The sequence below is a fragment of the Antedon bifida genome, chromosome 8 (genome assembly GCF_963402885.1).
Source record: "Antedon bifida chromosome 8, ecAntBifi1.1, whole genome shotgun sequence".
NCBI lineage: Eukaryota > Metazoa > Echinodermata > Crinoidea > Comatulida > Antedonidae > Antedon > Antedon bifida.
Window position 1 is genome coordinate 1,017,059 of NC_136233.1, and position 19,336 is coordinate 1,036,394.

Here is a 19,336-nt window from a genome sequence, read left to right on the forward strand (position 1 = left end):
AAACTTTGCGTTTGCCAACAGAGGGCGGCATAGCTATTTAAACGTGAGAGTGTGGTGGAGTCTCGCGCCATTTTACTACAAGGATCAGATTCCTTTATCGTCAAAGAAATTCATTTTTCCTCACAATTTTGCGCTGTGATTTAGTCGCAAAATGGCAGGGATCTCTGTAGATAAGGATGCGTTTTGTCGACGCATGACTTCGTTGTATCAGGCCTGGAAAGTAAGTCGTAAATTTGGTTCGAAAGTTTAAGCCTAAACATGTAGCCTTATTATGATGTATTTTGATTTCTTTGACTTTTTGTGGGTGCTTGGACTCGAGCGAGCTACCTGGACTTGTGTGACATGCGTGCTAGGTCGTTCTGTGTGTGCTGGATTTAAACAAAGACTGTTCCATAACCCTTTTTCACTAAAGTCGAAATTTCAGATAATTTGTTTTTTTTAAATTGAAAACATTGTTTAAAATATATTAGGTAAGCTATATAAAATGATTTTTCTTGCAAAATTATCAAATTATACATCATCATCCATGTCAAAGGTTATATTAGTTTAAATATAAGTGAATGACCTGGCTCGAGGTCAGGAGGTAATTTATTCATGCTTAAATTTACATATTCAAATTAAGTTAAGTACAAAATAAACTATATTTAAATTTATATTTTTATAATGCATGATTTGTATTATATAAAATTATACAACATAAAAAATACACAATTATGAATATTGGTTGACCTATTTGACTGGAAAAACTGGTGCGGAGGAACCAAATTTGACTGCCAAAACTGAACCCATCTGATAAAATCAGCTCTGCCGAACATATTTTAGGTCAATTCTATTTGATGGTATAGAACTTTTAATATTATTTCTCTTTAGAATGGTGATGGTGGAAATGGTCTGGGGAAAGCTGATGCACTTGTCACGGCTGTTGGAGTCGACGAGGAAACTGTGTATGCCAAATCAACAGCTTTACAGGTAATTCACACCAGTACCATCATTTATTTGATTAAATATTTCAATTTGTTGATTGATTAACCAGGACCATTTTAATGCAGACTTATTCTTATTCTATTCTTTTTCTTTAGACATGGCTTTTTGGTTATGAGTTGACGGACACTGTAATGGTGTTATGCGAGAACAACATCTTCTTCTTAGCAAGTAAAAAGAAAGTTGAGTTTCTGAAGCAGGTTGCGTCGGAGAAGGAGAACCAGGAGGGCGTACCGGCTATCACACTCTTCACACGAGATAAGAGTGACGGTAACAAAGCTAATTTTGCTAAGCTGATTGAAGCCATTAAAGATAGCAAAGAGGTAAGTTATAGTTTGAGGAAATGCACCTTCAGTTTCAAATTTTACACCAGATATTTTCAAGACCTTTGACCCTCAAATGTCTGTAAAATATTTCCTGTCACACAATTTGCGATTTTGAATGAAGTATACTTGGATAGAAATAATAATTTTCTCCAAGTATACTTCATTTTAAATTGGGTTCTTGTTCAGTCCTGTTGGAATAATACTGTATTAATAACTTTAAAATAACAGCTGGTGTATTGCCAATATTGAACCCATTACTCTTCACAGAATAAGCATTACCAATTTTACTACTAATTAAGCAATATAATTCACCCATCTTAAGCATTATGTCATTGACATTGTTTCGTCTTTCTCCTAATAAGGGCAAAACAATTGGTGTGTTCAGGAAGGACAACTTTCCTGGGGATTTTATGGATGGTTGGCGTAAGGCGCTGGCAGATTCTGAATTTGAAAAGGTAAGAAAAATTATTTTTATTTTGTAATAAAGAAGACAAAGTGCTATACACACAGCTGTATTATGTTTACCCTATTACATTTTTTAGGTTGATATCAGTTCTGCCGTTGCTAAGGTAATGGCTGTAAAAGAAGAGAAAGAAATAGACTTGATAAAGAAAGCTTGTCAGACAACATGTGATGTGTTTAACAAACAATTTAAGGAAGAGTTAATGGAGGTTGTTGACGCTGATAAAGTGAGTACTCAAAATGGCCAGGATTGGTACCACACCTTTAGTATGTCAATCATTTTTAAGCTCTGTCTACACTCTCAAAATAGTTTGACAAAAAAAGTGTGATGTGCCCAAATATGGTGGTGATATGACATCATGTTCATATATGGGCACATCACATTTCTTTGTCACATAAAGTGTGATAGTGTAGACAGAGCTTAAATCACCCAACCATCGCATAAACTCAACAAGAAAGTTTACAATTGATACAGAATCTTTCTCTTTTAAAGAGAATGGGCACAGCTCTCCTCATATTTTCAAGGAGCTTAATTTTGTAAAATAATGTCCTTTTAATTTACATGTCAACTTCCAGTGAAATCAAAGTTAAAATTTCTTTTTAGAAAATAAGACATAACAAAATGGCAGAAAACATTGAGGCATCGTTGGAGAATAAGAAGATTGTGGGTAATGTCGACTCCAATTTCCTGGACATGTGCTACCCTCCCATAATCCAGAGTGGAGGAAATTATAACCTCAAGTTTAGTGTTGTCAGGTAGTACAAATTATTAACTGTAGTAAGCTCTGCCAACATATAATTGTGAGAACATTAAAATTCTCTGTTTCTAACGAGGTTTTAGGGAAATTGAATAGAGAGTAACAATAATATCGTGGATCAGTGGAAGCCAAAAAAAAAGATTAAAAAAAAATTATTTTGATTCTTTTTCTAGTGATCAAAACAAACTGCATTTTGGTACAATTATCTGTGCCCTGGGAGTGCGGTACAAGTCTTATTGTTCAAATGTTGTAAGGACGATGTTCGTTGACCCCTCGGATGAACAACAATCCAACTATAACTTCCTGTTGACCTTGGAAGAAGAGATTTTAAAAACTTTAGTTGATGGTGAGTAAAACTGATCAAGTCAACTCTGTTGAAAATTCACATTGTTTAAAAAAAATTATACTATATCATTTTTATTTGTAAGTGGAATTTGTCCTGTCAAAATCTAATGATTTATAATGTATTGAGGGAAAGTCCCAAATCAGTAACGACAAGTTAAACAGATCGAGAAAAAGTGCGGAACTATATAACCAATTGAGAGACCGGTAGTAGAGCAACATTCTTTTACTTTTCATACCATTGGACTCCACTGGCATATCCTAAAGCAAGGCTGAATTGTTCTATCTATTGTAGTATGTCACTCACTTGTGTAATATGTTTGTTGTTTTTTCAGGAACCAAGTTATCCGCTGTGTATGCCACTGCTGTAGATTATGTTAAAAAGAATAAACCAGAATTATTAAACAACTTAACAAAGAACATTGGGTAACAACGTCAAACATGTTTATACATTTTAGTAGTAGAACTAGAACTTTGTGATTAATATCCAATGCTGACCTAGTGCTAGGGTTGTTACAACTGTTAACTACTATCAAACTGTATGTGACCAAAAAATGACCCAAATATGGTCCTGCATGACCGCATGTCGCGTTATTAGCCAATCATATTAGCGGATTTGCTTAGCCAATAGAAGCGCCGAATGCAACCGCGAATCTTAAAATTTTTGTCGGCCGTATCTGACGTCACAAATAGGCTGCCATGAGCACAAGATGGCGATTTTCAAATGTCTTGAAAACAGCTTTAAAATCCTGTTTACTAGAAAACTACAAATCCGATTTAAACATAAATTGTTCTGAATATTAAGTTGGTATGGTTACTTTTATAATAGTTAGGTAAAATATTAGGTTGTTCCTTTCCTTTAAGCCTCAAATGAGAGGAAAAGCACATGATATATATCCTTCCTTTATTTGGCAATTTACTTGCTGTTCTTATAATTGACATTTTATTGTTCTTTTGTTTGATCCCCATCCAGCACCAACCGACCCCCACTGTTCATTACCAATTATTTTATCTAAAAGGTTGATAATTATTCATAAAAACATTTTTACTATTCTTGTTAGGTTTGTAATGGGTATTGAATTCCGAGAAGGTTCACTCGTACTGAACGCAAAGACCGATTTGAAAGCAAGCAAAGGAATGGTATTCAACATTAACATTGGTTTCTCAAACTTGACAAGAAAAGAAGGAAAGGGTGACCAGGAAAAGAAGTATGCTTTGTTCATTGGAGATACTGTGTTGGTTAATGAGGTACATATTTTCTTCTGAAATAATTGTCTAAAGAAATTCAGTAGTTGATACAGTTTTTGTATTTTAACCAAAAGAAATACCATTATTATTTTTATTTTATTTTTTTATAAAAAGAAGTTATAGAACTCTAATACAAATAAATTAAAAACTATTACAAATAAAACCATTTTCATAAGAATTGCAACATTTACATGTGTTTTTTCAGAATCAACCAGCAACAGTTTTAACACAAATGAAAAAGAAGATAAAGCACATTGGTATATTCCTAAAGGTGAGGTTTTTAAAAATATTTAACATCATATTTGCATATTTCCCCAAGGACATTTGTTGTAGTTTTATTGAGAGGTTACAGTGTCTGTCATTTGATACATATAATTAGTTAAAGTAAAACACATTATGTTAATTACCTTTTAATCTAAAGAAACCTAGATTGTTGGTGGTACCAGAAAGAGTTAGCCCTAATTAAAGATGTATTGTCCCTTTGACTAATTCCAAAAAAATAAAAAATAACAGATTTTGAAAAAAGTGGGTCATTTTGAAGTATCATAATAGTTATTAACTATCACCAAAAATTTGTCGAAAAAAAAAATCATTTAACTGAAATACAGACGTTTTTTTGTTAAAAAAATAACTTTGACTTCCAGTCAAAGTTTTGATCAAAACATATCCCATAATGAAACGCGCTTGTTTGGCTACTCTGTATGCATCATAATCATAAAACTTCCTCACGATCTGTGTGAAAATACCTTCTCAACCGTGACGAGTTGTAAACAATCCTAATTAGCATATGCATAATGCGTACTCATGGTTTGAAATCTTTCTAATTTACCTTTTAATTACGTAAACTTGTTGCTTTTGGCTTGAATGTTCGACTTAAAGTGAATAACTTTAATATTACTTTGATATGGCCAATTTAAATTTAGAATATTTTGACCTTCATTTTTTTGTGTTTCAAGGGACAATACATCTTTAAGTTCACTCCAATAATCACTGTATAGTGTATTGCCTAAATGTATATGTAGTTTACTTACTTTATACTGTTTTTAACAATAATTAAAATGTTGTTTATAGGAAGATGATGATGAAGAAGAAGAGATTGAACAGCCTGACCAGCTTCTTGGTAGGGGCATGAGAAAAGCAGTCTTAGAAAGTAAACTTAGAGTAAGTACAGAGATTGCTTCTTGGTAGGGTCATGAGAAAAGCAGTCTTAGAAAGTAAACTTAGAGTAAGTACAGAGATTGCTTCTTGGTAGGGTCATGAGAAAAGCAGTCTTAGAAAGTAAACTTAGAGTAAGTACAGAGATTGCTTCTTGGTAGGGGCATGAGAAAAGCAGTCTGACAAAGTAAACTTAGAGTAAGTACAGAGATTGCTTCTTGGTAGGGGCATGAGAAAAGCAGTCTTAGAAAGTAAACTTAGAGAAGTACAGAGATTGCTTCTTGGTAGGGGCATGAGAAAAGCAGTCTTAGAAAGTAAACTTAGAGTAAGTATAGAGATTGCTTCTTGGTAGGGGCATGAGAAAAGCAGTCTTAGAAAGTAAACTTCGAGTAAGTACAGAGATTGCCTCTTGGTAGGGGCATGAGAAAAGCAGTCTTAGAAAGTAAACTTAGAGTAAGTATAGAGATTGCTTCTTGGTAGGGTCATGAGAAAAGCAGTCTTAGAAAGTAAACTTTGAGTAAGTACAGACATTGCTTCTTGGTAGGAGCATGAGAAAAGCAGTCTTAGAAAGTAAACGTAGAGTAAGTATAGAGATTGCTTCTTGGTAGGGTCATGAGAAAAGCAGTCTTAGAAAGTAAACTTAGAGTAAGTACAGAGATTGCTTCTTAGTAGGGGCATAAGAAAAGCAGTCTTAGAAAGTAAACTTAGAGTAATTATAGAGATTGCTTCTTGGTAGGGTCATGAGAAAAGCAGTCTTAGAAAGTAAACTTAGAGTAAGTATAGAGATTGCTTCTTAGTAGGGGCATGAGAAAGGCAGTCTTAGAAAGTAAACTTAGAGTAAGTATAGAGATTGCTTCTTGGTAGGGGCATGAGAAAAGCAGTCTTAGAAAGTAAACTTAGAGTAAGTATAGAGATTGTTCATCAATCATTCCCATCTGGTTTATAATATTTAGAAATTATTCTAATCTATTATTATTAATGATTTTGTATTAAAATCTAATTTTTTTTTGTAGACGGACATATCCACTGAGGATAAACGCAAGTCACATCAGAAAGAATTAGCTACTCAGATGAACAACGAAGCCAAAGAAAGATTAGCCCAGGCCAAGTCTGACAAAACTAAAGTCAAGTAAGCACTTACTCATTTAAAATAAGAATATTGCTTTTGGTAAAAATACTGTACATCAATAACATACAACACTGAACATTGGCATTTAATTCAAGTTTTGTTCTTAGCTAAAACAATGCTTTGTTTTGTTTTTTAGAGCAAAAAAATCCAATATATCGTATAAAAATGTTGCTCAAATGCCGAAAGATCCAGACATCCACGCCTTGCGAATTGCAATTGATAAGAAGTATGAGACGGTTATATTACCAGTGTTTACCATCCCTACACCGTATCATATATCAACTATAAAGGTATGTACACTATTTTTGAGTATGAGGTATGTGTTACTGGTGACCGTTGCTGGTGACCGTTGTTGCGTTGCTGGTGACCGTTGTTGTGTTGCTTGTGACCGCTGTTGTGTTACTGGTGACCGTTGTTGCGTTGCTGGTGACCGTTGTTGCGTTACTGGTGACCTTTGTTGCGTTACTGGTGACCAATTTACTTGTCATTTTATAACAGAACATTAGTCAGAGTGTTGAGGGAGATTACACATATTTGAGAATCAATTTCCATCATCCTGGTAGCTCAGTTGGTCGCCTAGATACAGTCACGTTTCCAAATCCAGAAGCAATTTTTGTTAAAGAAGTGTAAGTATATTGAATTGTTTACTTGCTACCTATGTAGGTAAATATTATATATACTTGGTATGATATAGCAATTATATAGAATTTCTTGGTATGCTATAGCAATTATTTAATTATAGTAATTAGCCGTTATCATCTTTTTTGTTAATACATTTTTTGATTTCCAGAACTTACCGTAGTTCAAACACAAAGGCACCTGGTGAGTCGTCTGCACCTGCAGCAAACCTCAACACAGCATTTAGACTCATCAAAGATGTGCAGAAAAAATTCAAAACAAGGGAAGCAGAAATGAGGGAAAAAGAGGTAACAAAATACAAAACCTCAATGATTATAAAAATTCCATTCCACTTTTGTTTTATTCTGGTTTAATAAAAAAAAAACACATTTTGATTTTGCAGTTTAACATCTGAATTTATTCAATACTTTTAAACGGTAAAATATGTATAGAGAAAAGATATTTAGCTGTCCATTTAAGAACCTTTGCATACTTTTTTACAAATATGATAGCAATCTGTTAAGACGTTGTTTGTTGCTTGTTTGCTAATTTTACTTGTAATGTGCATTGCCTAATTTAGGGAATTGTAAAACAAGACACTTTAATGATAAATCCAAACCGCGGAAATCCCAAACTTAAGGACCTCTATATTAGACCAAACATCACCCACAAAAGAATCCAAGGAACCCTAGAGGCCCACACAAATGGTGAGTTATTTAGTTATTATTCTAAACTTTTATGCATTACAAACTTAACAAGAGTCATAATGCTTTTGACAGGTCCACAGTACTCTAAACTTGAAATGTTTTATTTAGAAAAAACGTAATTTGTTTTGTATCTTGGGTAAATGAATCTAAAACTCTATTTTTCAGGTTTCCGGTACACGTCTGTACGTGGCGATAAAGTAGACATTTTGTATAACAACATTCAGCACGCCATCTTTCAACCATGTGACAATGAAATGGTTATCTTATTGCATTTCCATCTGAAGGTGAATATTCTCTACAAGTTTCATTAAGCTCTGTCTACACTATCAAACTTTATGTGACAAAAAATGTGATGTGTCCATATATGGACATGATGATGTCATATCACTACCATATTTGGGTATATCACCACCATATTTGGGTACATCACACTAGTTTGATAGTGTATACAGAGCTTTATTCATAGTTTGTTTATCTGCTATCTTTTTTAGTCATAATTTATTCCCCTTTACTAGTCAATATAAATCTTTAATCTTTTGTATTTGCATCTTTGTAGTGTCATTTTCTAAACTAAATATTTACTTCTAACAGAATGCGATATTGTTTGCCAACAAACGACACGTTGACATTCAGTTTTACACAGAAGTGGGAGAAATTACGACTGATTTGTTAAAACATCACAATATTCATGACAGGGATGACATCAGGTCAGAACAGGTGAGTTGGTTCTTTGGTAAATTGCCCGGCCTACTTATCCGTGTATCTAGGTTCAATTCTTGAATGTGTATAATTAGATTTCTGTTTCCTAACTTAAGTTTTTAAAATCTTTTTCACTTTTTTTCAGCATGAACGGGAGTTGCGACATAAACTCAAGTCAGCTTTTAAGAACTTTATAGAGAAGGTAGAAAACCTTTCAAAGGGTGAAATGGAATTTGAATCCCCATTCCGGGATTTAGGGTTCTTTGGTGTGCCCCACCGGAGTACCGTCCTCTTGCAGCCTACTAGTAGCTGTTTACTTTGTGTTATTGAGTGGGTATGTATTTTATATACTGCTTTATAGTTTTCATATAAGATTCATACAAGTTTCATTTTGCTAAGATATTGTTTTGTTCTATCTAAATATTCATTCTTTCTTTCACCTTTTTTTTTTACAATAATAATGATTAATATACTTATAAATTACCAAAAATATATGAGAATATGACGAACTCTCATCTTAAGATGCTATTCCATCCGGAGAGCATCTTTGACATTGTCTACCAATACCGAAACTAATATATCTTCGCACTTGCATTAAGTCTACACATCGGACCATTTTGTTTATAAAATGTCATTAAAAGAAGGAGTTCTACATTTTAAACATGAAGCTGGCGCTACATTTTCAGGCCTTTTACTATTTTTTTCACAGCCGACATTTGTGATTACGTTGGAAGACGTAGAGTTGGTTCATTTTGAACGTGTCTCATTCCACATTAAGAACTTTGACATGGTGTTCATCTTCAAAGATTATTCAAGAAAAGTTGCCACAGTCAACTCTGTTCCTATGAATCTCCTTGACCAGGTTAAAGATTGGTTAAAGTAAGTTGAGCAGGTTAAAGATTGGTTAAAGTAAGTTGAGCAGGTTAAAGATTGGTTAAAGTAAGTTGACCAGGTTAAAGATTGGTTAAAGTAAGTTGACCAGGTTAAAGATTGGTTAAAGTAAGTTGACAGGTTAAAGATTGGTTAAAGTAAGTTGACCAGGGTAAAGATTGGTTAAAGTAAGTTGACCAGGTTAAAGATTGGTTAAAGTAAGTTGACCAGGTTAAAGATTGGTTAAAGTAAGTTGACCAGGGTAAAGATTGGTTAAAGTAAGTTGACCAGGTTAAAGATTGGTTAAAGTAAGTTGACCAGGTTAAAGATTGGTTAAAGTAAGTTGACCAGGTTAAAGATTGGTTAAAGTAAGTTGACCAGGTTAAAGATTGGTTAAAGTAAGTTGACCAGGTTAAAGATTGGTTAAAGTAAGTTTAACTAGTTTTATTTAAAAACTAGTTTTGCTTAAAAAGATTACTAGAGAAGATGGTTGTAGCATAACAACCGAAAAGTTGAGACATTCTTGACTTTAATTCGTTTTGGAAACATGTGGTGTACCGCAAACTACTGAACAGTTATTGTAAAGTGCTTTGATCATTGTAAAGGCGCTATATAAATGATATGTTACTTTCAACTAGTTTTGCTTGAGTAATACCCCTTTTCACATCTGCAAAATGTAACAAGTTGTAACCAGGTTTGAATAGTGAGAACACAATTTTGTGGAAAATCTTCCGGGAGAAAACACACTGATGAGAGACCTGTATTTGTTCCCGGATGTTCTGAATTCCTACTGCGCATGTGTGTATTGCACTGGTATTTTACTAATCAATCATAGAAATCAAATAGTGCGCAACCATGCTTTCTTTCCGATATTTCTCGGGTTCGCGTATGTGTGTATGAAAACGTGTAATAAATTGGGAGATCAAACCTTGTTACAAGGTAAACACACTGTTATACTGTAAAATGTTACTGTTTTTAATTTCGCATTTTGCTTTCTTTTTTCAGCTCATGTGATATCAAGTATACAGAGGGCGTGCAATCTCTCAATTGGACCAAGATTATGCGGACTATCATCGATGACCCTGAGGGATTTTTTGAGAATGGTGGCTGGACTTTCCTTGACCCTGAGAGTTCTGTAAGTGTCCAGATGTCCTCGCTTTTTCTGCTTTTATGTAACTGTCTTTATATAAGTGATATTGTTTTTTTTGGGGGAAAAGGAATTACTTATTTCTTTATTCCAAGTTATTCCAGGTTATTTATCCTTTACTTTAACAGTTTGGGAGACAGTACATCTTTGAGTTTTTGATATTGTAAAAATAAAAAAAAAAATTTTTTAATTAGGGAGATGAAGATGATTCAGATGAAGAAGGAGAAGATAGTTATATGCCGACAGATGTAGAAGACAACAGTGATGAAACAACTGATAGTGAGTTTGATGAAGAATCTGCTGAGAGTGAATTTGAAGAGAGCGATGAATCAGGTATAAAGCTCTGTCTACACTATCAAACTTTATGTGACAAAAAAATGTGATGTGCTCATATATGAACATGTCATATCACTACCATATTTGACCATATCACTACCATATTTGGGCAGAATCTAAAGATTGAGTGCTCATTCATGTAACCTATATCTTATTGCACACTAGTATATCAATTTGGTTGGAAACAGCTTTTTGATTTAACATACCATTTGAATAAACAAGTAACAGATTCAATGAGCACAAAAGGTTCCCAATCGAATATGCCAAGTGTAATGTTAAAGAGTTTCTTATAGCACTGCTAAAGTATTTAATTTGTCATTGATTTTGTTACAAGGCCTTGTTGTTTCATTTGACTGGTCTTTATTGTGATTAAAGATGAGTACATCAACATGGCCGACATCAACACTCCAGTCGTCTGGTTTCTCTTCAGCCTAACCTGATTAGGGACTTCATACTGCAGTAACAATTGCTTATTTTAAACAAATATATGCACAATATAGGGATGTAGCTAGAGAAGGATTATGTCTCCGTTTTGGTAGAGCTCATACGTCCCCAATATCATTTATAATATGCCACCTGTATACTAAGCACTATGCAAATTGTCATTGATAATTTATATTTGTTATTTTTAAGGTGAAGAAGAATTGTCAAGTGGTGAAGAGAGTGGGAAGGATTGGGATGAATTGGAGAAAATAGCTGCACATGGTGAGAAGAATACAAAATTATTATACTAATAAAAAATCACTACCTTTAGTGTGTGTACTATAGATTAAAAAAAAAAGAAATATGTTTTAATGAAAGAAGACTGTAATGTACACAAAGAATTAAACTGTGCATGCATATAGATACACTATTCGGCTACGTAACTCCGTTCTTGAATGCTGTGTGAAGTCTACTATTCGTTTGATTTAGTGAGCTTTCATTTCGGGGCAGTCGATGGATAGAGGTTGTAGTTTATACAAATGTGCATGTGTATAAGTCTAGTATACACCTTTTTTTTTATCTGGATTGTATTTTGTAAATTTAACGTCCTTTGCTATTATAGTAGTCCAATATCGATTAAATATAATTTGTGTATTATTACTGTAGATGATAAACAAAAACGAGAACAAGATGAGGAGGAAGAGACACTAAGTCGTAAAAGGAAACAGAAAAGTCAAGGAGGATCCTCAAAAAAAAGGAAACGGTAGTAAGAACGTGGTTGGAACCATCATAAATAAGACGAACAACTTTCAGGAACACACTCATTGTCAAAAAAAGAGGAAACGGTACAGACTTAGTTATGTTCCTGGGACAGTTGTGTTTATAGGTTAATAACTAAGCCGTACCAGGCACACTCTAAGCCGGACTGGCCCCACACTAAGCCGTACCAGGCATACTCTAAGCCGTACCAGGCACACTCTAATCAATAACCCAACTTTGCAAATTATGAATTCAGAGATTAACTTGATTTAATCGTCTTATTGGTCAGTGCTGGCATTTGGAGATGGTTTTAATTGGAAAGAGACTTGTAAATATTTAGTCAATGTCCAATATATTTGAATATTCAACTCTAGTTTTTCTATTATACAGTTAGATTGTGGATCTGTGTAACATTTTGTATGATAAATTCTAAAATCTCTGAAATTATTTAGCAGTTCATAGAAATTATAGTTGAAACACATTCACCTTATAATTTCCAAACATGTAAAATTTGTGTTATCTTTCATTTAATATTTGCTGTAACACTTAAAAATCTTCGGAAAGCAAAATTGTTTTTCTCTTTGAAATATTTGGAGGACAAAAAATAGTTAACCAATATTAAATGAATAAAAAGGGTCACAAATCTGGATAAATCTTTTGGTTTAACAAAATAAATTTAATATTGCAGTTTATGTGTTGTACATTGCCTTATAAGGGAAACTGTATTATAATGAGTGGACAAATTTGTGAACTATATTCAGATATTTTTTTTTTGCTTTGAAAAAAATACTTTTGAAATGTGAGTGGGCTTATCTCTCGCTTTGTAATAAAAACTTGAAATTTGTAAATAAGGTAAGCGTGTATGTCATTAGTCCTCTTATTGATGGTAATAATAAGGTAAGCGTGTATGTCATTAGTCCTCTTGTTGACGGTAATGGAGAGTTTTTGATTATCAATGTGTCGTCGTCTGGACCTAGGAACCATCAAACCTGTTTCGAGGTGAGGACACGCATTTTAATATCTGCACACGATGAACTAACATGACGTTTGGTCATCGCAGCGAGGAAGTTTATTCCAGTAGGGCTTTAACGGATGCAAGGATTGTGGAAGTCGTGGAAAATTGCTTTTAATATTAGTTCCACAAATTGCAAGTGACGATATGATAATTAGGAGATGTTACTGTATTTATATCTTTGTACTCACTAAACAACAAAGTATCACAAAATACACTTAATATCAAAATGTTTATTTTTCCACCAAATTCACTAACAATATTGTATTGGAATGTTGGACCACTAAGCAGCTTAAAAAGTTTAATATTTTTGGCACAAATACTGCCGCAAACTTGCTGATTATTGCATAGAAATCGGATGACCAAGTACTCAAAATTCAAACCTACCTGCTTGTGAGCAAGGGTCCTCCTGGTGGTCTTTTATTACAAATGTATAAACATATTCCACTACTTCATTTCACTTCTTTCATGGTCAGTAAATCAATTATTTCCCTGGACACACCTTTGTCTAGGCCCTCTCTTGTATACCTCTCAAATGTTGTCGTTTTTAAAACTTGTGTTCAAGTTGCTTGGGTCATTTCACTATCTTTTCATCGTCAACTGTATCACTATTTTCATTACTTATTTTAGCCTCTTTTGATTTCCTAAATTTAGATAAATATTTCTTGATTTTAGAGAAGGCGTTTTTTACTTTTTCTTTTAAACTAACATGGGTTGAATCATCGCGGACGATTTGCCGCGTTGTTAGATTGTGCATTGAACCAAAAGCTATTGCGACCACGGTACACGTCAGACAGATAACGTTGTAAGGCATACTGAAGTCTGGTAATGGCAATTGGACCAATAAGCCTTCGGTGTAGATGCGCAGAAAGAATTCCGATTCTCGTGGATTTCTTATACTGAAATGTAAACAAACAATACTTTTTATGACATCTTTTTTTTTTATTTGGTTGCATAAATTGGCAAAAACAAATACATCCATGAATAATCCACAGCAACCCAAAAATTATTTAGAAGGCTGATCATATTTTATCATATGTCAATGAAAGGCAAAACAGACTGCTTTTGAAATTCATGAATCATTTACCTTGGTGTTAGCAGTGCTGTATGATGTTCAGGAGAGGTAATGTTGTCCGCTGACATCAACATAGTACTTATGATAGCAGAACTAGAAATATAAACGAGATAGCATTAAATGGATAGTAATAGGAAAGGCTAGGAATATACTATTAACATTAAAATAGTTCTTCAAAGTATATTTAAAATACTGTATTAATGTTTAGGGAATAGCATGATAGCTTCACATTTGATTGCTTGCTCTATCATTAACTATCAATTAGCCTTAGCAATAGAACACATTTCATAGAAATCATTCAAATGATTGAAGTGCAACATAAAGCACTTGTATTTGAAGAGTATATTATTAAACAACACAGCATTGTACATTAAAATCATTTAGGATTTGTAATTTAATAATTTCATAAATCTATAATATATTTCAATGGCAGCCAGAGAGTACATACAGTACCTGGTGTAAAAACCTATGTTGGCATCGGGAGGATGTTCTGTCCACTTCAGAAATGCTTTATCAAATTGCATACTGATAGTAGTGGTAGAGCGGGGTGGTAACGTCAGCTGAATTTCAAGTTCATATGGTTTGGTTCGATCCTTTCCAGGATTATACAAAAGTTTTTCTGAAAATTAAATATACAATGTTTTATGATTTACTTCATTTATAATTAATAAAAATGATGTTCTTTCACATCTATAAACAAACTTCTTAGCAACTAATAGCATTCGTACCTGTTTTAATAGTCTTCACAGAGTTTGTGATCTTCAGAGTGTGTAGGTAGAGGCGCATATACCAGGGGATGATATCGAGGTAGATGACCCTCACTGACTTGGTAGGATGATTGTTGTGAAGTACACTGGAAAATCCCCCCTTCTCTTGACCATAACCGGTTAGGTATTTCTGACCATACACAGTGGGTGGAACAGGTTGTACTAAAAAAAATGTAGATGTGAAATAAGTGTATATTTCAAGATAATTCAATCAGAATAATTTATTAATTTAAAATGCACTCAATATATTGTTTTCATACCTTTTTTGTTATTGTTTAGAATTTTTAATTCTATATTGAATTTTGCGTTTTGTTTGTGGAGATCGTACATGGCGTATTTCCGTGAATCGCCGCCTCGAGTCGTAAATATGACTTCAGTTGGATCAGGAGAAATTTGTAGAAGATTTGAGCTCTGAAAAAGTATTTACAACATATTTTTCATTTACAATTTAAAAGCTGAAAATATAAAAATGTTCTTGTTTTATGGACTCATCAAAAAATACTGTGAACTACACAATATATTTTTGTACTTTTATAAATTAAGTAGATTTCTTACAGAATTCATGCTAACATCGACGAATGCTACACTTGTGGCTGCTAGAGGGCAGCCTCCTTGAATGGTTTTTCCAAACAACGTCTTGAATGACCAGCCTGGTGACTTCTGCTGTTTACTGAGAGTTGGATCTATCACAACAGCTAATGACTGGCCTAGCTCAATTGATGACTGTGAGCATGTTTTGTTACGACACACAGGACGAATGTGTATAGCCAGTGAATGGTAGTTGGCGTTGTACAGCTGGGTAGCGTGAAAAAGAGCCCCTAAACCAGCCTAAAAGATTAAATATATGTTGTTAGTAGCTAATCAGTAAAATTAAATGGAAGCATATTCTATAGATATAGAACTGCTAGGTTTAACTTCAGCCATTGAAGAAGATTCTTAATATTGCTTTAGTATTTTGTAAGATTAAACTTATGCACTCAATAATTGAAGCTTTTTTCCATTTTAACTTGTACAAGAAAAAACAGTAACTCTCTATAGTGTAATATATACAACATGTAAATATAATTTCCATCATCTAATCGGAACTCTCAAATGAACTAGACCATTCTCCTGGATCGTACCATTGAGTTGCAGGGGAGTAACTTCTTCCACGGTGTCAAGTTTTCAGTGCATACATTTTCTCGAGGCAATGAAGCATAACGTAGTAATCTTGAATCACTGGGATATCCCTCTATAAATATAAATCCGGTAAAAATAAACATTTAAGAAACTCATATTTTGAATCATAGTTTTCAATAGTAACACCAATTTAACGTTTTCTCCAGAGAGATATTATCCCCATCACCAATTGATTTTGAGGTCTCTCCAATGAAATACCAGGTATCAAGTAAGTAAGTACTTACCAGGAACAATTCCTTCTGGTTTAAATGACAACTGTGGCTGAACACTATTTGTTGCATCGATCACGTTGAGGGAGGCACAGAATTGTCCTGATAAGGCATTCACTAACCCAGACCAAACCTCATCAATGCTGGTAATAAAAAAAGGGTTTTGATTCATTTCATACGATACACTGTTGAATGGTATAGATGACTTACAGTACACTGTTTATAGTATATAGTGTGGGTGAATGTACTGTCTTCTCTGAAATGTTTGCTTTTTTATTTATTATTTGTTTGTTGTGCATGTAAAATACAATGTTTATATTGTGTACTTTCCTTGTGTACTCTTTATGTGCAAATTTTGAATAAATATACCATTACCAATAGGCATATACTGTAGTTTATTTATTTTGAACAGCTCACCAGAACGGGGGCACAAAACCATGTGGTGCGATCAAACAAAAACTTCTTAAATATTTACTTGAAATGTAAACTATAGAAATAATGCCCGAGAATGTTTCATATTAAAATAAATAATGTAATATTGAAATCATTCATACTTCCTTGTGGACTTTTTAAACCACACCCATATTTCAGCCCCAGGAGGTGCGGCTGTTGCTGGGTAACCCCATGCATTAGTCCGCCAGAGACTTTGTGTCAGCGACAGGTGTAGTTCCTGTACCGAGTATTTGTTTATTATTTGTCCAAGTGTTTTCGGGAAAAGGTTGTAGTGTTCCACTGCAAAAAAAAAATGTTGAAAATAATTAATTCATTAAAAAAATTGTTTATTTAATTAAAAAACAATAAAAGTATACAATTTAGGCTAAGTAGAATATTTTTATAATTTATCTATTTTTTTTATATTAAGCCTTTATTTTTAGTTTTATTTCTTCAATATTTTTAATTACTACTAAAAAAATTATATTGATCACTTCCTGTTGTACAATATTCTCTCAAGCTAGGGTGATATTTACTATTTCTCCCTACACATTCCGAATCATCATGCCCAATCAGCTGATGATAGGCTAGCCTAGCAAACTTACGCTTCTCTCCTCTCAGTATATCAACGTCCCATTTGGTTGTGAATTGAAAATGTGAATATACATGACCAGACGGTAATGGTTTTATAAGTAACTCTTCATTAAAGACATCCGAAATTGATGAACATAAACTAATCAACAAAAATAAATAGAAAACATTTATTTTGATCCACAAACTTTCCCCCGCCATACTGTTTATTATGGTGGCGCTATACATAAACTGCGCAGTAGCTTCGGAGCACATGGACTAAATGGCGAGAATATTTGATTTTCTTTGTTCAGAAGACTAATTTTCTCTCCAAGTTTTTCGTTTTATTTGAAGGAAGTTTTATTGACATGCAGTAACACTTGGTTTCTGGATGTAAGTCATATAACTTTCACACAGGTGTTTGTAAATTACCATCGATGCTAAGTAGTTTTGACACAATAAACTAACCGGTCTTCCCTGAGCTTGCCAATTTTTTTTAAAGGGACGAACCAATTACCAGGCTTGTGGAAGCAGCTGAGAGGGATTTGTTGTGTGTTTTGCGGTGAGTGTGTCGTGTGTGTTTGGCGGTGATGGCCAAGTTATTGGCTAACGTTCAAGTTAGTGGTAAATGGGGAATAAACCAACGGAATCCCTATGAATGAAAGATATTTTTACATGCATATGACACCAAACTATTTCCGTTTTTGATTGTGTGTACGTATTTTGTTATTTTGATCCGATTTTAATCATTTAATTTTGTTTACCAACAGATAAGTTCACGAGTTCAAAGATCGTCTGCTGGGATTCGCCCCCTCACACTGTTTTTGTACTGTTCTTTTATTTTTTATTAATTATTCTGTCTCATTGTGTCCATGGGAAATGGGACACAAAAATGGATATCGATCAACATATCTCTGTTTTTCTCCTTTTGCCCAGCAACATCTATTTTTAGGTAGAAATATTTGTTATTTTGTTATTTTGCCAGAATCAACAAATTGAACTGTAAAATCATAAACATTTCCTACATTTGTTATGAAAATACCATTTTTTCATAATTTTTTAGGACGTTTTACCTTGGAATTTTACCTTGTAATGATTGGAATATAAAGAAGAATGGCAAGCCAGAGACCAAAACGACGAATAATTCCTAAGAAATTGGTACGTGAAATTTTCTTTTTTCATCCATGACAAAATTACAATTGTTTTACCATGGAATTTCTGTATGTTATGCTATTGTATAAGATAAAATACATCTGGAGCTAATTTATCTGATTACTAATCTTAACAAAGATCAATATTTACTGATTTAGATCAATATGATTGCTTATCGACAAGTATTTAAATGTTAAACATACCGATCTCTCATAGCACTGTTAAATACAGTTATGTCATTATGTTTTTTTGTTTGTTTATGATAATCACATACTGTAGGTTCATGAGATTTTATGGATTTCATCATGTGGTAAAAAAATGACAAAATATTTTATATTTACTAATACTACTACTGTACAGGTACTCTATACAGTTTTAGGACTTACAATATTTCCACGGTTTGTTTCAGTGGCAGATACATGATTTTGAAATAGGGTGCCCAGGGCCTAAAAATGGTGAAATGAAGGGTTGAAGTTAATTTGATGTCCTATCTTTTACATTACAATTTGCGAACATTTATGGGGCTCGTGGGCCAGCTGGGTCTCCCCATTGGATCTTCCCCTGTGTTTTTAGCTGACAATGCGGACTAAACTAAATATTGCTAGTCTACCATGTTGAAATTTAGCTCTGATCTACAGTAGATGGCCTGAAAACCCCCTTTGCCAGCGAAGTTAGTTCTTAGCTACCCGTTATATAGTAACCTTACTGTAATATCAGCATTGGTTAACTGTACCAACAGAAAAAAACCAGTTTTGACCTAAATCCAAAATAACTTTTTTAGCCTTAAACTCGAGGCTTTGTTGTGGCTAGTGTGTCTATTGGCTTGTATCCAATATGGACAACAAAGCTAATCACAATCAACTTTAAGCACTAAAATAAGTTCATAAAAATATATGTTGATAAGCTCATTCACAAATCATTGACCTGTTAACAAGTTCAAGTACGTTATTGGTAACAAAACTATAACTGTACATTTATTG

At 33.6% G+C, this 19,336-nt stretch overlaps 3 protein-coding genes across 3 annotated transcripts in view; 2 read left to right on the forward strand and 1 right to left on the reverse strand.

Moving 5' to 3' along the window:
* The first annotated feature begins 49 nt into the window (after positions 1-49).
* On the forward strand, positions 50-12,811 carry LOC144849474 (FACT complex subunit SPT16-like). The gene is made up of 24 exons (XM_078706390.1): positions 50-220; positions 871-969; positions 1,080-1,304; positions 1,670-1,762; positions 1,850-1,996; positions 2,374-2,525; positions 2,701-2,873; positions 3,205-3,295; positions 3,931-4,117; positions 4,323-4,388; positions 5,189-5,278; positions 6,286-6,401; positions 6,538-6,691; positions 6,900-7,027; positions 7,192-7,327; positions 7,600-7,726; positions 7,892-8,010; positions 8,318-8,443; positions 8,571-8,759; positions 9,135-9,304; positions 10,301-10,430; positions 10,637-10,775; positions 11,412-11,483; positions 11,868-12,811. The coding sequence occupies exons 1-24, from the start codon at positions 152-154 to the stop codon at positions 11,966-11,968; spliced, it is 3,099 nt and encodes a 1,032-aa protein (XP_078562516.1). The 5' UTR covers positions 50-151; the 3' UTR covers positions 11,969-12,811.
* Positions 12,812-13,185: 374 nt separating this feature from the next.
* Positions 13,186-17,428, reverse strand: LOC144849964 (GPI-anchor transamidase component PIGT-like). The gene is made up of 10 exons (XM_078707101.1): positions 17,240-17,428; positions 16,757-16,934; positions 16,218-16,345; positions 15,936-16,045; positions 15,370-15,642; positions 15,075-15,225; positions 14,776-14,976; positions 14,501-14,666; positions 14,060-14,140; positions 13,186-13,871 (listed from the first exon to the last, which is right to left on the reverse strand). Exons 1-10 carry the CDS (start codon positions 17,424-17,426, stop codon positions 13,547-13,549), a joined length of 1,800 nt encoding a protein of 599 aa, XP_078563227.1. The 5' UTR covers positions 17,427-17,428; the 3' UTR covers positions 13,186-13,546.
* A 16-nt stretch (positions 17,429-17,444) lies between these two features.
* Positions 17,445-19,336, forward strand: part of LOC144849958 (protein Jumonji-like) — a 28,471-nt gene continuing 26,579 nt past the window's right edge. Inside the window, exons 1-2 of the mRNA XM_078707094.1 lie at positions 17,445-17,597; positions 18,268-18,362. Coding sequence (XP_078563220.1) covers positions 18,318-18,362 — 45 coding nt within the window. The 5' untranslated portion in view covers positions 17,445-17,597; positions 18,268-18,317. The remainder of the gene's footprint in view (positions 17,598-18,267; positions 18,363-19,336) is intronic.

What these genes read in the sequence shown, in the direction of transcription:
- LOC144849964 (XM_078707101.1), bottom strand. Translation starts at nt 17,426, where the DNA reads ATGGCGGGGGAAAGTTTGTGGATCAAAATAAATGTTTTCTATTTATTT. An exon ending in ACCAGAAGGAATTGTTCCTG is followed by an intron (nt 16,046 to 16,217) that starts GTAAGTACTTAC and finishes TTATATTTATAG; the next exon opens with AGGGATATCCCAGTGATTCA. An exon ending in TCGATGTTAGCATGAATTCT is followed by an intron (nt 15,226 to 15,369) that starts GTAAGAAATCTA and finishes ATACTTTTTCAG; the next exon opens with AGCTCAAATCTTCTACAAAT.
- LOC144849474 (XM_078706390.1), top strand. Translation starts at nt 152, where the DNA reads ATGGCAGGGATCTCTGTAGATAAGGATGCGTTTTGTCGACGCATGACT. An exon ending in TCTGACAAAACTAAAGTCAA is followed by an intron (nt 6,402 to 6,537) that starts GTAAGCACTTAC and finishes TTTGTTTTTTAG; the next exon opens with AGCAAAAAAATCCAATATAT. An exon ending in TATTGCATTTCCATCTGAAG is followed by an intron (nt 8,011 to 8,317) that starts GTGAATATTCTC and finishes TACTTCTAACAG; the next exon opens with AATGCGATATTGTTTGCCAA.